This window comes from Ahaetulla prasina, chromosome 5, assembly GCF_028640845.1.
Source record: "Ahaetulla prasina isolate Xishuangbanna chromosome 5, ASM2864084v1, whole genome shotgun sequence".
In the NCBI taxonomy this organism is placed as follows: Eukaryota; Metazoa; Chordata; class Lepidosauria; order Squamata; family Colubridae; genus Ahaetulla; species Ahaetulla prasina.
Genome location: NC_080543.1, coordinates 37739034 through 37758529, shown reverse-complemented (window position 1 = coordinate 37758529; position 19496 = coordinate 37739034). Strand labels below are relative to the sequence as shown.

General features: G+C 32.3%; 1 protein-coding gene across 1 annotated transcript; it reads left to right on the top strand.

The window, feature by feature from the left end:
• Positions 1-670: 670 nt before the first annotated feature.
• LOC131200094 (uncharacterized) lies at positions 671-19160 on the top strand. The gene is made up of 13 exons (XM_058186475.1): positions 671-889; positions 1646-1712; positions 3673-3728; positions 5361-5388; positions 6437-6483; positions 7531-7585; positions 8399-8460; positions 10109-10219; positions 11006-11081; positions 13203-14695; positions 15236-15299; positions 16022-16109; positions 18489-19160. Exons 1-13 carry the CDS (start codon positions 824-826, stop codon positions 18601-18603), a joined length of 2328 nt encoding a protein of 775 aa, XP_058042458.1. The 5' UTR covers positions 671-823; the 3' UTR covers positions 18604-19160.
• The last annotated feature ends 336 nt before the right edge of the window (positions 19161-19496 follow it).

Below are 19496 nucleotides of genomic sequence, written 5' to 3'. Positions count from 1 at the left end.
TTGCAGGGCTATGCAGCTGCCTGTTATAGTATAGGGTCTCCTGCTTGAGCCCGGGGTTGGACTAGATGACCTACAAGATCCCTTCCAAGTCTGTTATTGTTATTATTCTTATCCCAAAGGTGCTTTTTCAGGAGGCAGTAACTAACCAGAAGATCCAGTTGCCTCCTGAAAAAGCACCTTTGGGACAACCATGACTTGAATAACTGAGAATCTCCATAGACAGTTATCATTCTCAACACACTAATCTCATTATTTCTAATGCTTCTCATATAACACACGCGGACCTAAGAAAAAGCACAACCCACCTCCGACAAATACATATGCAGTCTTTCGGCATCATTTTAAAGTCGTCAAAATTAAACCGTCTTAGAACCAACAGAATTCCGGCGTAAGAAGAAAAAACAGGGCGGTTTCAAGCTTTCTCTTTTCATTTCTGTCTCCGCCCACGAGAGGAAATGGAAGGCAAAAATGAATGTCCGAACTTTCAAATAGAAAGATTGCAATCAAGACTGACTTTCTATCCTCCGGATTGGGCGGCCTGCAGAAAGCGACGCGAGCGACTACCTATCGGAGTCAAGAATCGGAAAACTCTTTGCGGGGATTGGAATGGCGCTATATTTGAATTGGAAGTGGGCGGGTTTTTTCTTTTTCTGTTTCAAGTCCCGGCCTTGGTACATCGGGAACAACCAATCCGCACTCCTAATGGTGGTGGATCCTGCACATTGAGGGGCAATTGACATGGATAGAGTGAGGCAGTGAGGAGACGGGGAGGGGAGTATCTTTATTATATCCCCTGCAAGTAGAAGAAGCAACAACAAGCACCATGGATTGGCGTTTCCGGCATAGCCGCTACCGCTTCGCTTCTGCAATGAGCAGCATTATCAACAAGGTAAGCACAATGAGGATTGAGCGTGGCCTTGATGTAGAGGGTCAGAACTGAGTGGGAAGGTTGGAGGTGCCCTTTAGGGTCCAAGGGGTTGACGATGGCTACCCTGCGGGTCTTTTTTTCAAACCGACCTCATAACGACAAGTAACAGTGATGTCTTCCCTCTTCCCTCCCTTCGATTAGTAGTAGTAGTCGTCGTGGCGGCGGAAGCGGTTGTACTTTAACATTACTTTATATCGTTCTTTCTGCCTGCATGAGAATGGAGGAATGGGAGAGCATTCCGGTTTAGCAGTCTGTCTAGGTATTTGAGGCCAATGAGCCAAAACTAAGCAGAAATAGATGTGCTTTTACTGCGGTTTGTGGAAAATACAGCCACACGCATTTAGTTCCTTGGTATAATTGCTTCACCAAATTCAGAAATATAGAATATTGTTTTGCCGCAAAACATAATATTGGGTTTGTATAGTTAGAGTGCACGTAATGCAAACTAAAAAAAGGAAGTTGATTTCTAGATGGTGACAGGAACAGTGTTCATATGAATTTCTGCATTCTGAGTTTGAAAGTCTTCCTGTGATCCACATCTCGTGAATATAAGTAACAAATCAGGCATAGAGTTTCTCTGGTAAAATCCATCTTCAATAGAAATTCTATTCCTAATCCTATTGGGCTATCCTGTTTTGAAAAATGTCTGTTTTATCTAATAGATCTACTTAATAGTTAGAAAACATGCAAAACTGATTTGACATTTTCTTAATTTAGTACAACTTTGCCTTTGAAGACGATGCAGTTGTCTCTATCAAATCATTGATTTATCAGACACAGGATGGTAAGATTATTTTCCCTTATTTTATTACTAATATTTTATTTTAAAACTATACAAATACAGAAATACATTGAATCTTATTTAAGAGTAAAATGAAAAATGAGCAAAGTTTATTGTATTTATTAGTGATTAGTTTTGTAATCCAACAAGATATATCCGTCTGTCTGTCTCTGTATGTGTATACATGAGAATGTATATACACACACACATACATCTTGAAATTACTAAGAATAGAGCTGCTTCTGTTACATAAAAATATGTAGGTAAGAAATTGTCCTCCTGTACATGTTGAAACAGGACAGTTAGAAAATCAAATACATTAACATGAATAGAAAATCAAAATATAATCCTACATTATGAAGTGTTTATATTGCAGAATCTACGCAAACGTACAATAGATTGCTACACTAAACTGGACAAAGGTGGTGCAATCATCCTAGATATTTTAGTGGCATTGCCTACTATCAACCACAGTGCAAGGGTTGAGAGATAGAGGCACAATGGCCGTTCCTTCCAATGTTTCCTCACTGATCATATACCAAAGGTGTTCAAGAAACAGATTAGATCCCTGGGTACTTTGTTACAAACAGCCTCATAGTTTAATTTTTTTTTCCTATTCTGTTCCAACACATACCTGAAGGTACTGGAAGAGATCATCTGTCACTTTGGTTGAAGTATCAGTATGTTGATGATACTCAGGTATACATCTCCACTTCAGGCCAATTGGAAAATATGGATGTCTGGACAGTATCAATATCTGAAGAGTATCAGAATTTGGGGGAAAACAGAGTCATACTTAACCCAAACATGAGAAAATGGCTGTTGATTACCATATTTAGTTCTTGAAGGGGTTGTGCTTCCTGGAATGCATAGATTCTCATCTGGGAGTCTCCTGGTCTTGGGGTTCTTGCTTGAAGAGCAGGTGAATACTGTACCCATAGCTCTGACTGATACACCAGCTATGGTTTTTAGTAGAACAAAATGAACACACATATATGCGCTTAACATATCTCATATTATAGAAGATGATTGAAACCTGGTCCAAAATGCAGTGGTATGTTACGTGGGTCTAGCTCAGGCAATCAAGCTAAATGTCATAAATACTTTTTATGGAATTGGATGGACTTTTTAGTTCTTTTATTTGAAATACTTAAATAAATGACAGCTAGAGTTAAATATACACAGAGAAGTAATCTAGGGTCATGGCTAATGTTGGATCAAGTGCAAGTGGTAATAGAAAATGTTCCTAACTTTACTACTTTAAATCTGAACCTAACACAGGAACCTGGGATCCAGTATCATACTTCTCGATGACATAAAGTTTATCTCCAAGGAATCTAAATTTCAATTAATAAATCGAAGTTGTTCTTAACCTCTCTTGGTCTCAGTTCCAATGCCAATTTACAGCAGGTGAGGGGACAAGAGAAGGTAGGGAAAGAGTGTAGAGAAGAGAAACAAAAAAGATTAGGGGGATGAAGGCTAAAACATATGAATAACAGTTGCAGGAATTGGGCATGTTTAGTAAAAAAAAAGTGGAGGGGGGGACTAGGGAAAATATGATAGCAGTGTTCCAGTGTTTGAGTGCCTGTCACAAAGATGGGGGATATTTTCCAAAGCACCAGCAGGAAAAACAAGAACTAACAGATAAAAACTAATTAAGGAGACAAGCAATGTAGTTTCCATTATTGGACATAGCATATAAAAAGTGAATAGAGATGGAAAATATGTTCTGCTCATTGATCCTCTTATGAAGCTCTTCCTCCTTGCCTACCGTCATAAAAATTAATTTTCAATTTTCTGTCATAGTCTGGAGTGGTCATTCCTTATTTGGAGGAAGTGTAGTCCCTAGCCCAGATGAGGTCTCTAATTTATTACTTTGTCCTAACTTAAATTTATATAAGATTACAATCTTAATCAGAAATATTTTTTCCAACTAATTTATTTATTCTTTTGTGATTTATAGGACCAAGAATTTGGGGAGACGAGTCAAATGTTGAAATTTTAGATGTATCTTATGAGGTATTAAAATTTATGCCTTTCATTCTTAACCTTGTTATTACTGATATAAAATTTATTTTCTAAGTTGTTGGGTCCATGTTTAAAAATCTAAAAACGTTGTTGGATGTGGATAGTGCCAGTAGTTGTTCAGAAGTTAGTCAAAATGGAACTAATTTATAAGGCTTTTAATCAATACTAACTTCCTTAAAGTTCAGAGACCAAAATGAGTTGATAGATTTATTATTATCAGTTTTAGGTATTTGACTATTATTTTGATTCTGAAATTGTAAAGTGTCAGCAGGTTTTTTTTAAAGTATACAGAAAATAAATATATTTCATATGATGGTTACAGTAATAAAATTTCCAATTTAAATTATTGTAATTCAATCTTTATTAAATAGGCATTGGATAGATCAGGCTTTTCATTAGATGTAATGGACTTAGATGGGACATTGGGGGTTTTCTAATGCATCCCATTGCTTTGGCAGGAAACCCTATACCATAGTTGTCCAATCTTTTCTTAAAAAACTCCAGTGTTTAGTATCCACAACTTCTGGAGGTAAATCGTATTTATTTGTTTTTGTAATCTGAATGATAAAATTCAAATATTGTTGTAACAGCTGACATTCCTTAATCAAATTTAGTAAAATAAATGTTTTAAAATTTATTACTTACTTTTTCTAAGTAAGAAAGGCAGATAATCTTGTTACTTTCTGAATATTGTTCTGAATACAGTTCATTCTCCTAATAGTTTTCCATTATGTTTGAGCATTAGTAGATGACTAATATAGATTAGAATTAGAATTTTTTTTAAAAAAATTAATTAAGATATGTTTATAGCACTGGAATTATACTGATAATTTCTCAAACATATAGTCTTAATGTTAGTTTACTATGAGTTATAATCAAGACCAAATATTTATTCATCAATAGACAGATCACTGAATGCCTTCTAAGTCTGGGGTCCTCCTGTTCATTGGTTATTGCTCATAGGTTTTTATTGGTAGAGTTTCTTAGTTCAGAAAGATACGCTGAGCTTCTACGAGGTATCCAAAGCCAGTAGGTTGAACTATTTGTAAAATTTCAGAGAATTAGTTCTCCTTGTTATTTAAATAATAGAATCCTAAAACTTGTTTGAACTTTAATTGACAAAGGAAGAAAGAAAAAAAAATCCTACAAACCATTTTGCTTTCAAAGTCAAATTGGAATCTACAGTTCAAACAGAATTTCCAGTTTATTTTGGACACAAACTTTTTTATTCTAATTGTAATGTTCCCAGTTTAAATATGTAATTCCAACAAATGGATGTTTCAGAAGCAATAGAAGGTAGGCTTGAGATATACTTGCAATTTAATCATACTTTCTATGAATTTCTTTATAAGATATTCATTATTACTGCAGGCAGGTTATAGCAACAGAAATGTCTCTAGTACAGTAATTCTGAAGTTTATTTAAATTATATGAAAGTAGTAGTTTCAAGATTGTAGATAAACATCTTCCTTCCTTCCCTGGACTTGTAGATGCTGGTAATTGTTTGATAATTTGTTATCAGACAATTTTGTTATCAAACAACAAAATTTTCAAGCAAATAATTGTTCTTTTATTACTGTTATAAAAGAATTCATTAACTGAAATCTTTGTTTAAAACCATAGAACAGTATAGAAGGCCAAGAAAACATAGGTAAGAAAAAGGTTTTGAAATTTCATAATAACTCTGTCTGACAGTGTGAAAGAATTTAGGTTTTAATTGTAACACATAAAAGTTCAAGATTTGGATAATAATTGGTTAGCAAATGCAGAAAAAATTGTGATGAAAGAAAACAAAGAAATAGACAATGAATTTGAACAACTATGTGAGAAATGAATAATTATTTTTATGCTTATGATACTTATGCTCAATAAGTATAAATTAAGAATAGTTATGTGTAGATTTCATAGTAGTTACTTTGAAAGTTAACCATGCAAATTCTATCATAAGATACTGATGTTTGCTTTTAATAGTCTTGAGAATTCTTAAGAGTTGGTTAGTGACAAAAAATGTTAAATTGCATGAGAGCTTGAGACTATTTTTTTTAAAAAATAGACTTCATTGCCATGTGATCTTCTGCTGTTAAACCAGGATTCTTGGTTTATTTAATTGCCCCTAAGAATTTACAGAATCATTCAAACTCTGATGTAATCTAGAATTTCTTATCCAAAGATAAAGTACCAGTAAATTAAGTACTATAATAAAATAACGACCATTGTTCTATATATAGCAAAACTGCACTCTGTCAATTCTGGGATTTCATTCAGTTAGAAAGATAATAAAAAGATAGATCAAAAGAATGGTAGCTTTTGGTTATACTGGTAAATAAAAGTCAATGCTTTTGAATTGAACTCAACTCCTAAATCAGATTAAATGGACAGTTTATTTATTTACTCAATAAAAGTACATGCTGCCCAATTTTTAATACTTGACTTTTTGCCCAGGTGTAATACTATAATTCAGTAATATCATTCAATCTCCCATTTAAACAATACAGTCATACCATTATACAAAACATTTGTACATATTTGTACAGTACATTTGGATGAACTGAGTATTTTGAATTTATCTCTAAATATAAGAAAGATGTTCATCAATAAAATATCTGGTTTGTATGCATTAATTGGCTTTATATGCCACTGAAGATGAAATTTTATTTTCAGATGTGCATATTTAATTAAAATTTGTCTTTTTAATTAAGTGCAAAAGCAGAATTCTGATTTTGAAGAAGACTCTACAGATGATCAGGTATGATATGCCAGTAGCTTAGGAACAGTAATATATGCAAATATATTCATCTTCTCATTCTCCAGTTCTACTCTTATGCCCCATATTTTTTTAAAAGAAGTTTAAACACTTATCTGTTGCTTTCCGTTTCTTCCCTCTCCCCTTCTTCATATTGATAATTTTATTTTTATTGTGATTTTGATAGCCAATATAATATACTAGGAACAGGATTATCTTATATTTTTAACTGTATCAGTTATTGGACAAACCTATTCCTTTTTAATTGTGAATAAAGAATAATATAATGTATAAAATATATCGGAGAATAATGCTTATCACTGTTTAATTGAAATATTACAACATAGCTTATTATGAGAAGCCACTTTGGAAAATTTGTCATCTCGTTAAATGTATTTCATAGCTTTAATTCTTAACTGTTACCACATTGGCTCTTACTCCCAAGTACCCTTAAAACATGATATTCCTGATAAATCATAGAATAAACCATAGAAGCATTTAATTTATAAGCTAGTATCTTATTGAAGGATCTGCCCAAGGCTATTATGGTATGTAAACTTCAGTATATTTATATTTAAGGCCAGAAAAACTAGATTATTTTGTCTATGTTTCTCATTGTGGCATTGTCCTATATAAAAATGGAAATTAAATCTCAGCCACTCAGAGTTGCCTGATGGGTAGCAAATAAATTTGATAAATATTAAGTCAGCAAATTATAGTTTTGTTTGAATTCTCCTCTCCCCCATCCCATCATATAATTGGCAGCAAAATTACAAATGCATATTGATTGATGGCAGCCAATACAGTAGTTCTACATGTTTGGAAAATATAAAAAGAAATTGGAAGCATTTTGGAGCAAAATAATGCTCCAAAGTTTGTAAGGTAGTGCATAATAGAACATTGTAAGTGTGTGCATTTGTGTGTGTGCGCACACATTCTGAGAAACTATTTTTATGTCATAACTAGTCTTTGTACTAACTTCTTTGTAACATTGATTTTGTACACTAATTGAAGTTAATGCAATGTTTGTAATTTTGGGTTTTGAAAAAGACATTTGAGGAAAGTGACTTCACCAACTTACATGAAGAGAGTCAACTCACTTCAGGTAAGCACAAAACATGTAACCCTGAAAATTACTCTCAGTTTATCTACACACATTTTACTATGTGTTAAACTTATTTTAAAATGCATTTAACTAATACTTGATCTGCAAATACAATTCCTATATGTCCCACTTTATTTGTATTTAACAATGCCAGTGTATCATAAACCTCGTCCTGTGAGTTAATGAATTACAGAATTTTAGCCCAAAATGTAATGTTTATTTTTGTTTCAAGCAACATGTTTGGTATCTTTTTGTACAAATGAATACTCAGATTGTAATATCTGGATTAAAATGTATTTAATCTGTAATTAAGAATTGTACAACATGCATATGGAATTGTAGCTCCTTTTACCCTTTTAAATCATTAACGTGTTGTTAATTCATTATTATGAATTATTTGAAGAATGGATGATCGTATTTGTGTCATTATTTTTTTAAACCTTGATTTGGAAGCTTTCTGTATGACATTCACACATAGTCTCCCACATACATTTTTCAAAGAATGACAGTACAACCAGGCAATTTAAGTGACATCTGTCTTATTCTAGTTGTACAGTAACTTGTCAATGAAATGCTTTTAAAGGCCATGGTAATCACAGTGCTGGCTATACATTTTTTATATTGGCAGCAATATAATGTTTGTTTTATTAATAGCTACCAAAAGAAGAGTAAATCTTTATTTTCCCAAAGAAAGGTGTGTGTGTGTATGTGTGTGTGTTTAAGTGAAAAAAATCCTATATGACAAATTAAAACTTGGTATTAGTTAAATATAATATATATAAAATATAATTTTTATTTTATTTTGAATTGCAGAAAGCAAAAGGAAGGCTGAGTTGGCGTCTATTAAATGTCAGTTGGCCAATATGCATATCCAGGTAATAGCATAGACAAAAATAAAATTTGGCACACAATATTAGGATGTTTGTTTTAGGTATTTTATAATAATAATAATAATAATAATTAGTACTATTATTTGTAATTTTAAATGGGGTTTTATGGTTTTATGTATTTTAATTTAGGGGCCAAATTTAATAAGTTTTTTATTAGTGTTTTTATTTGTATTGTATCCATTGATTGTTGATTTTATCTGGCTGTGCACCGCCCTGAGTCCTTCGGGAGAAGGGCGGTATAATAATAATAATAATAATAATAATAATAATAATAATAATAATAATAATAATAATAATAATAATAATAATAATAATTAATGTGAAAATTAGTTGTAAATTACTTTTTATTCCATCGTAACTGTGAACAGTCAGTAAACAAGGAGTTCACTAAAGAAGTAACATGACAAGGGATATGATATAATCTGAACTACAGACTTCCCTAACTTGCAAAAAAAATCCCAACTTGTCAAAATCTTTCCATATAGTCAGCAAATATTTATAGCATTTTATCTACACAGACAATTGTGCCTTCTATTCTAACTGGTGTGCATGTTTGGAATTGTGACATTTTGTCATGGAAACTGCTTCAAAATCACCATGGAGAAGTGGGGGGAGCTTTCCATTAACAAAATTACTACTATTAAAAAGATAATCACAAATCAATGATTTTTTTTTAGAATAAAACCTGTTCTGTCCCTTTACTATGAGATACTACTTAATGACTCTACCCAGAATTAAGGGATTACAGAGTCGTTCAAAAGGAGTTACTTCTTGCCTTCCTCCTTTATGCAAACAGATATGATACTAAACATTAGTTTCTGTCTATTCACTCTCCAAGAAAGCTTACGTGGACCAGTTCAAATGAAGATTGTGCTGAAAACTATTTTGATTTGCAGCATGACAATTTACTTTTTATTAAAGTATCTTGTATAAGCAGTAAGATAAAATAGGAAACTTAATGAGTTTGGGGCACAGGGCAGAGCAGCTGGGTATGTTATTGCCCGCAGATAGCATACTGAACATATAATCCTAAATATAGTGATCTAACAAATTATATAATACAGAAAATGTATGACAAAAAGTATATATGCATTACATTTTAATATCTTTGTGATTCCTTTTTAGAGGTTATTCTTACTGGGTAATTTTTCCAATAAATTTGTTTACACATGAATTGGGGCATGTCAAATTTTTCACCTTTCAATTTCCAAACATTAGAGGTGCTCAAAAGTTGTGACATTCCTTTGGAATTGTAAAAAATAGTTTGGTTACTTTAATATAATTTAGATGTGCCTGGTAAGTAATTACATAAATATTACAACTTTTTAACATTTTGTTTGTTTCATTGCATGACATGTAATCTTAATCATTATTATCTGACAGTACCCTGTTCTTTGGTAGTATACTGCCATAGGAAAAAATAATGTATGAAATAATGCTTAATAATCCTCAACTGAAACATTTATCTAGTTTTCTGCCATTCATCTTGCTTTAATGTTAATGAATCCTGTTGAATCCAGGTGACAGTTGATTATTAACTCATTAGTAAATTTAGAGGGAATAGTCCATATCCAACTATCTTGTTCATATAAACTGCAGGATTTCATTTCTATGTCCTATTTTTTATTGAAAGGAGAACATCCCACTTGAACGCACTTCTGGAACACCTGCGAAGAATAAATGCAAAGTAGAAATGGATGTTCTATTGAAAGATTATGACAATTCTGTTCCAGCAATGTTTATGGTAGTGCAGCTTCTAATTCATTCTACTGAAATTTCTTCATGTTATAACTGTATAGTCCATATTTTTCTATCCATGATCTGATTTCTGCCCATAGAATTTCAATATATTGTAAAACCTTTATATATTTTCTATACAGTAAGAGCCAAGGTGGCACAGTAATTAGAATGCAATATAACTCATTGCTCACTGCCCAGAGTTCGATTTTGACCAGCTCAAGGATGACTCAAACTTCCATCCTTCCGAGGTTGGTAAAATGAGGACCCAGATTGTTGGGACAATATGCTGACTCTGTAAACTGCTGAGAGAGGACTATAAAGCATAATGCAGCAGTATATAAATGTAAGTGCTGTTGCTATTAAAAGGAAAACAATCTGCACAATCATTCTTATCAGATATGTAGATTAGGACTTTTGAAATTAATTGTAAATGGTTAAAATATAGTACTCACATTCCTGCTTCCGTAAGAAATTAAATTAACTGGAATGCTTAAAGCAACACAAAAATATTTGTACTTAATCCAATCCACCAGAATTCTTTTACCATAATGAACAACCAGATGTAACTTCACAAAAAGGACATAGGTATAATAGCATCTTCCTATTGCCTCTGAGGAAATAAGTTTGACTCTTCTGGTTCATTTATTTTACAATTCCATGTTTATATTTTTTTAAATATAGTATGTATATAGTATTCCATGTGTTATCATACCATACAATTGTTTACCTAATGATTCTCTGTTGGTTTAATGTTTTTTTTAAACTACATTCTTTATGTAACTTGGTTTAGGTTACAAAACCAAGAAGTATTTGTCGGTTGTCTCCTTTGCAACAAAGAAGGAAATTGGAAAATAAATCCTTAATCGGTGAGCTTTGCAACAGCTTCTGGATGCTTTACAATACTGAAAATAAGAAAATTTCTCTTTTTCCTTTTTAAATTTTTTTAGGAAATTGTCCTTATTTTTAGGATTTTTTTCTTTTTTTATTAAAGGAAAATATCAGATGTCTCAAAAGATTTTCAGGTTCTTTGTGTTCAGAGCTTACGCTTTCTAATTGGTTAGCCAAGAACTGTATTATTTGGTTCACTAAAAAATTTCTTGGAATGATGCTTGTTAGATATGCTACCTAGGTGAGATTATTTTTAAAGTACTGACTGATCTCGTGTTATATGACAATTCTAGGACATTTATTTAGAAAAGAAAACTCAAATGTAGTTGCACAATCTGGATCCAATAAGGATCATATACCCTCTTTTCCCTCTCTTATTTCAGTTTTCTTCAGCTCATCTCTATACCATCTGCAAAGAAGGAAATGAGCAGTCAGTATTCATATCCTGCTTTTTTTACATAGCTGGGTCACAGTCCCACAAATATTATTCTTTAATATTTATTCTGTATTAGTCTTTGAATAATTGGCCTTTAGAATTTACTTTAAGACATAACATTATTGTTAGCTGCAGACAATTGTTATAGCGATAGCCCTCAAGATAATTTAAAATGATTGTGCTAAGAGGTACCTATTGATCTGTAATTCACCAAACACTCTAAATTTCTTTAGACAGATAAATAAGGTTAAATGTTTTCAAACAATTAAATACTACTTTATCTCACAGGAATATTTTCTAGTCCTCCATCATAAAGTAATCTGCTCTATTCTCCTTGTAGAATGATATGATTATATTTCACAGTTTGACATCCTGTGCCGTATTTGTAAGCTTAGTTTAGATATATAAGTCTACATTTTTCATATCCCTGTTTTGACTATGTAATTTATAAAATAGCTTTGGAGATGGCACAGTTTAAGTGAATTTATTTCTGAGATTAAGAATAATTTTTAACATATCTTTGCTTTCTGAATATCATTAGATAGTTACATAATTAATATACTTATCTAAAGCAAAAGAATCCGTAAAAACAGCCTGATTTAAGAACGATGAATTTATGAAGCATTCTTATGTTTCAACATCATCCAAGCATTTTAGATCTGTGTTTTCATTAAGCATGTATTAGCCTGTGGTACTGTTAAAAGTTCAAAGTGCTACACTTGATCTTAGCCAAAAGGCCGAGAAGCCATATAGTAGCTACTGTCTATAATGGATGCTATATGGGCTGCTAGCAGGGTTTGGGGTACAACTGAAATCACTAATTTTGAACCTTATTGATTTTTATTATTGTTTTTTATTATTTTGTTGTAATATTTTATGTTTTGTGCTTGTGGCTTAGATCCATGTCCTACCTAGTTCCTTCAGTTGGCTGAGGGTGTATATGAATGAGATAAGCTAGGAATGGGAAACAATTATTCTGAAGGTGTCATATCCTTAAGGAAAGTGAGTTACTGTTTCTATAAAAAGCATCCAGCTGTCTGATTCTTCCTTAAATTGTGAATTACCCCTGAATGAGTAGGACCATTATATAGGAATATTCCTGGCTAGATCTAATTGAATCATGAGCCTTGGCACCAGTAATTTATAGCTTATTACCTTTAGACTAGAGGGCTATGATACACTTTTTTCATGAAACTTTGAAGACTACTTGGAAACTGCTATGCTTGAAAAGTGCAGCTTCTTGCATACTGGAGAGCAAAAGCCATTACACCCATATAATATCTGTACAGTATTATGGATGCTATATTGGCTGCTGATAGGTTCCTGGGTATAACTGAAATCACTAGTTTCGAAGAGTTTTTACTGTTGTGTTTTATAATTATATAACAACATTATTTTATATTTTGTAGTTTTATTTATTATAAAGTGAAACAGGACCATGCTTGATTACCACAGTATAAAAGTAAAATAAATAAATAGCTAGAACTATAGTGAATTAAGAATTAGGGTACACCACAAATTATTTTAACGAGTCAAGCTATAGAGTGACAACATAATAGCTCATAGACATTTTAGAAAATATTAAGTATCTTTATTAAGTAATGTAAACAATTCGATACTAAGTGCTACTTTTTTGTACCTTCATTTTATTGGATCTAAATAGGTTGTGATACAATCCAGAGGAAGCAGCTGTCACCTGTATTGCTGAGATCTCCAGAACTGTCCATTTCTGCTGCTTCACATTCTATGAATGGGACAATTGTGCCTAAAAACCAATCCCTTCTTAATAATGGAACTGGCCCTAGAAGCTTTTCAGAAATGTATGAATCTGCAGATGAAAACTGTTCGTGGAATAATGTCACAATAGCAGACTTGTATCCAGGAATGGTAAAAACTCTTAGTAGACTATTGGATAAATCTTTTTCCAATTCATTAATCAAGCAATACAAATATGGATATTTTCATTCTAAAAAAGCAAAATTTAATTCCAACACAGAGAAAACAAGAAAGTCCAGAGTACGAAAACTGACATCTGGCTTCATTACCAAAAATGCTGAAAAGAAGAAATTATCTATAGGAAGTAATGGTGACAAAAGTCCTTTTTACAATTCAAAGCGTCAAATACAATGCTCTGAAAAAATTATTTACGGAATAGAACCTACTGTATCTCAGAACTCAAACAGAATGGTAATAGACTGTTCTGGTATTTTAGAAGATTATTCATACAGGGAAAGAACTGGAAAACGTGTTACAAGGGAAACTGTTTTTCCTAAAATTCTTTGTGCAGATGAAACATTTTTGGTCAAAAATACAACTTGTTTCCCTTTATCTTCAGACAGCGTAAAAAAGAATAAAAGTTTTGAAGACTGTTCCCATTCATTTTGCACTGTGGATTTAGACACAACTTTTAATCCAAAAGCAAAAAGTGAAACTGATGAACTGAGTACGATGGCATTCAACACTACCTCAAGTTTAAGTTTGTCCTTGAATGGCAGCACAAACTCCATTTTACAAAGAAGCAAGTCTCCAGTGAAAGCCTGTAATAGACTCAAAAATCATGAAATTAAAACTTTTGCTACCACTGTTTCACTACCACGAAGTCATTCTTTTTCATCGCTTCATGTTAATCGAAGTCCCATCTCTTATAAACAGAAATATGAAGATTCATTTGAAAAAATATATAAGGAATTATGTTCTCCAAAATTGCAGAAGCCATTTAAGTTTTTAAATATATACACAAGCCCTAGAAACTCTGCAGACGTACACACTTCTGCTTTAGATAATCTGTCCTCAAATTTCTGTAAAATAACAAACAGTACAATTGAAGATGTGTCCCAGAAATTATGTTCTGAAGGCTTTCCCAAATTTCCAACATTTCTAAGAGCCGCAAACTTAAAAAAATACGAAGGAGTGCAGATGTCTGAAACTGTAAATGCCCTTGTTAATTCTCCAGTAAGAACTTTGCCTGCTGTTGCCCGAATGAAGAGAGTGGCACATTTTTGCAATGAAGATTCTCAGTATTCACCTTTAAAAAGGTTAAAAAATAAATCTGATCGTTCTTACAGAATATATCAGAAATTACCTTGCTGGAAAAACATAAGTAATACAACTTTCACATTGCATTCACCTGTTAAAAACAGTTTGGCATTAAATATGGTAAGTGAAATATAATCTACAATGCCTTCAAACCTAAAAAATTTTAAAGTACCAAATCCTTTAGAAGTATTTTATTTATAGATAACATTTCTAAAATACATGAACTTACCTTTCAGGGCAAAGTCCTACATGTACCTAGATATAAATCTCATTGAATTTAGCACAACTATTTTTAACTAATCTCTTAGCCTAAGAGTCTTACTAGTTGTTATGGCACTGTGTGATTCTCCCTACCGCTGTTCTTTTCTAATACGTGAAATTAGATTATGGAAGAATATTAATATTTGGATGTTAGTATTTTTTTTCTTTTAAAACCTTTGCATCCAAACAACAGATTTAACATGGTATGATAGATGAAAGATAAAGTAATGCTTGATCCAAATCTTTTGCAAAAATAGCTTGAAACTTAGAAACGAAAGTGATGCAGAATGGAAAAAAAAGTATGGTAGAAACTTGTTGCTAAATAACATTTTACTCTGGGACATCAGCAATCCAGGTTGATGATGTTAGTTAAAAATCTTAAAACTTTTTAATTTTCAGAATTACGGAAGTTCCATTTCTTCAGGTCATAGCTTTCTGGCCACTTCAATTGCTGATATGGAAGGTTGGTTTAAAATATTAAATGCAAACTATATAGCAATGTATTGTTCTTTGGTTAAGTTAGGCAGTTAACTGTTTATTCCAAGAAACATTCAGATATTAGATCAACTAGATTTTTAATCCTTTATGCTCTATAAAAATAGTACAGGCAACAAACAACAGACAGGGTTAACAGATGCTGACAGAATAGCACAAACTCATAATTTCAGGGTTGTTTTAATGACATACCAACATTGCTTCTTTTGTCTGAATCTATTTAATAATATTACTAATTCCTAATATACCGAATTAGGGATATTTTTTCCTAATATTAGATCATTGGGTTGAAGTTTTTGAGTCTATTTTTAACTTTTGTGTGTGTGCATTGACTGACAAATCAGTCTGCATTTGCTTTGGAAGTTGGAAAAGGGTGTCAGAAAGTAAATGCAACAGTATGTGTATTACATAATCTGGAAAATATGATTTAGGATGATATAATTAAAAATATGAATGGAACTCATTTTTTAGTATTTTTTCCATTTCTGAATTGCCCATCTCAAAGCACATTTGAAGTTAGTTTCAAATTGATTTATAAGAAATTTACAGTAAGAATAATATTTATTCAACCTGCTAAACAGTATTTTACTTTTCATATCTTTGTCTTCATGTTTTTTTTTCTTTTTGAAATAATTTGCAATCAACATATTTAAACAGATACTTTTTAATCCTTATTTAACTTGTTCAAAGAATCCAGGATTACAGATATGAATGAAAATATTCCCAGGAGTTTGCGCGGACATGGGTTTTCAAGAAAGTCTCAGAATTATCTACCAAAGTAAGCAATATTTAAATTCCTTTTTAGTATTTCATTTATCTATCAAATGTATATTGTTGTCCACCCTGCCTAAACTGATAACAATTCCTTTCTTTTATTTCTTTGTGAATGGGTAGAAAGGAGGAGACAAAATGCTCAGGTGTATCTATTAGCTACAATTAAGGCAAGATTGATAATCTTTCTATTTCCATGAATCACACACAAAAAAAAGCCCTAGTGAGCAGGAGAGATATTCATATAAAATTGGTAGATTTGAGTGTTTTTCTTGTTTTTAAAATATGAAGAGCTTTACTGTACAATTGCATTATTATTTTGTATCTACCTCACAACAGGAAAAGAGGAGTGGTTAAAAGGGGTCCCAAAACTCCCAAAGGAGTTGCATGTGGTTTTGAGGCTAAAATTTGCTTGTGGGTAATCTAAGACATACAGGGACATGGTGGCTCAGTCGCTGCTGAGCTTGTTGATCAAAAGGTTGGAAGTTCAGCGGTTCAAATCCCTAGTGCTGTGTAACGGGGTAAGCTCCCGTTACTTGTCCCAGCTTCTGTCAACCTAGCAGTTCGAAAGCATGTAAATAATGCAATAGGGACCACCTTTGATGGGAAGGTAACAGCATTCCGTGCACCTTTGGCATTTAGTCATGCCAGCCACATGACCACAGAGATGTTTTTGGACAGAAGTGGCTCTTTGGCTTTGAAACGGAGATGAGCACACACACCCCTAGAGAACGAGTAGCTCATATGTGTGAGGGGAACCTTTACCATTACCTTTTTAATCTAAGACATGTTTTGTAGGATTACAGAACAATTTCTTGCACTAAGACATAAGATACAACATAGAAGATCATCTGTGGTTTTTTTATTTATTTATTTATTGTTCTAATTTGTATACCGCCCTTCTCCCGAAGGACTCAGGGCAGTTTACAGCCAAGTAAAACAAGAATATAAAAATTAAAACATATTATTAAAAAGCTTATTCAATTTGGCTAGCTAATAAAATACAGTAGGAACTAAAAACTTAAGTTAAACTCCATTAAAAACACCATTTTGTAGAATGTTTTTATAGAATGTTCTATAGTACATTCCTTTCTACATAATACTCTGATGGCAGGAAGCTCAGGGGATGGGGAATTGTCATGAATAATCACAGATAAATAAAAATAAGATCCAGTCAAAGCAACATTATTTTTCTCTGTGTGTTGCTCTATGTCACTGGATTTATTTAATCACTGTCCGCTGAGATGATTAATTATTCCTTTATCAATATATTGAGATGATTATTGTTGGTATATTGCCTATGGAAAAATGATGGGCATACCATAGAGAGAAGTGAGAAGAAAAACAGGCATTAATAGCCAGAGATTATCTACCATTACAGTTGGTTATTCATTTCTTTTAGAACCAAATAAAGAGAAGTGAATAGATGAAAAGACACTATATTTTAGCTTACTGCAAAACAGTCATTTCTTTGTGTAAAATAATAGATATCATTTGAAACAATATGTTTTCCCAAAATGATCAAATCATTTTCTCAGTTATAGTTCTCCCAATTGATTGACAGTCATTCAGAAGAGGTTAAGCAATAGTTTTTCCTGTTTATAGAAGATGGAATCTTCTGCAGGAAAAGCATATGCTTTGTTATGCAGCTGTGCTCTTCCCCAGTATATTTTCAATGTGGGGAAGAAAAAGATACGATGGGAAAAGGCTAATTAAGAGATTTATTTAACTTTAGTCCAAATAAACTAATTCATAAAAAAAGGAAAGAAAACAATGTTATATCAAGTATTGTTGGATGAACTGATTAGACCAGATGACAGGTAGACTTGTCTAAAGGTAATATAATCAACATCAATTATATTAAGTTAACATTCGGTTCATTCAGATGTCCAGGGTTGTTATTTTTTTTAAACAACCTGCATATGTTGATGTACGAAACTTCATAACATATACTTCTTCAATATTCACAATCTCCCCAACAAACACTTTCATATGAAAATTTGAATCACATAAAAGTGATGGATACTAGCAGATAATTATATGTTCTGCTGTCAGTGTTAAGGTACAACGCATATTGGTTGATCACTATATTTCACTAACAGAAATCAATGATGAGTTTCTTGTACGGTATGCATTGTTGACACCACAAGTGACAGTTTTGTCATTGCTGATATCACAAATGACAATTACTAAAATCCTAAAATTATTTTGCTATGTTGTATATGTTAAAACATTCTAGAGTTAAAATTATTATTTTCTGAAATACAGCATCAAGATCAGTAGCATATTATGCTTTGATGGGCTTTATACTTCTTGTGTGCTGGGAGCTCTTTTGCTGCTTTTTTGGTATTTGTATCAGTCTAATCAAGTTTTATTTCTTTGCTAGAGTTTCCAGAAAGCTGAGCTATAATGATGGGAGAATCAGAAGAAGAGAACTCATACAGAAGGATTATGAGGAAACATTTCTGGAAGGATTTGGAGAGGAAAATGATGTTTTTTAACAAAATATATTTTAATCCAGTAATTTCCTGACAGAATACAGATTCAGTGGAATAATCCTGAACTAAAGTGGGAAAATATTTTTTACCAGTTCTTTAACTCATCAGCTCTACCACAGGGCTGTAGACTTAAAAGACTGCAGTGAAAATAGAGAAATAAAAACTATTGGTATAATTCAGCATCCAAAATCTATGCAATTATTCTCTGTCATTGGAAAGTTATGGAGATAATGGAGACCTTGTTTCTAAAATTCAATAGTTCAGCTAATTGGATTTTTTTCCCCCTTGGTGATTTATTTAGCTTAAGTGTCTATGAGAAACATCTTTTGCGGTCCTTAATTTGTTTGATCTGCAGCTTTAGAAAGAGGTTATTGGGACTTGGATGTAAATGTGTTTTTATAAAGTGCTTTTAACTTACTATTCAATAAGCTCATGCTTTAGGAAAAATCAATTTCATTGATAATATATTTGAAAATATAATTTTTTAAATTTTATTTTAAATATACCTAAGATTATACCTAAGACACATATATCTTCATCTAATAAACCTTTCAATATGTTTGTATTTTGACTGGATTTGTTATAAGCCTGCTACTGGAATATGTAAGACTGTTAATTTCACCTAGGATAAGTCTTTTCTTATTTACTTATCAATTTTCTAGGCCACCCAAGACAGAGCATAGAAGGTTTGACTTATGGGAAAAAACTATAAATTAAAAATAAAATACAATAGATAGTGATATCTTTGGGGGGGGGGGGCGGACAGCAAAAAAAAATTGTTCCCCACCATTGGTCAGCAGAAATGAGGCCAACAAGAAAGGCTCCATTCTATAAAGCTATCTTGTGAAGGAAAGTCATTTCAATCTAATTTTTTTGCTTGAACAGGTCAGGTGAAA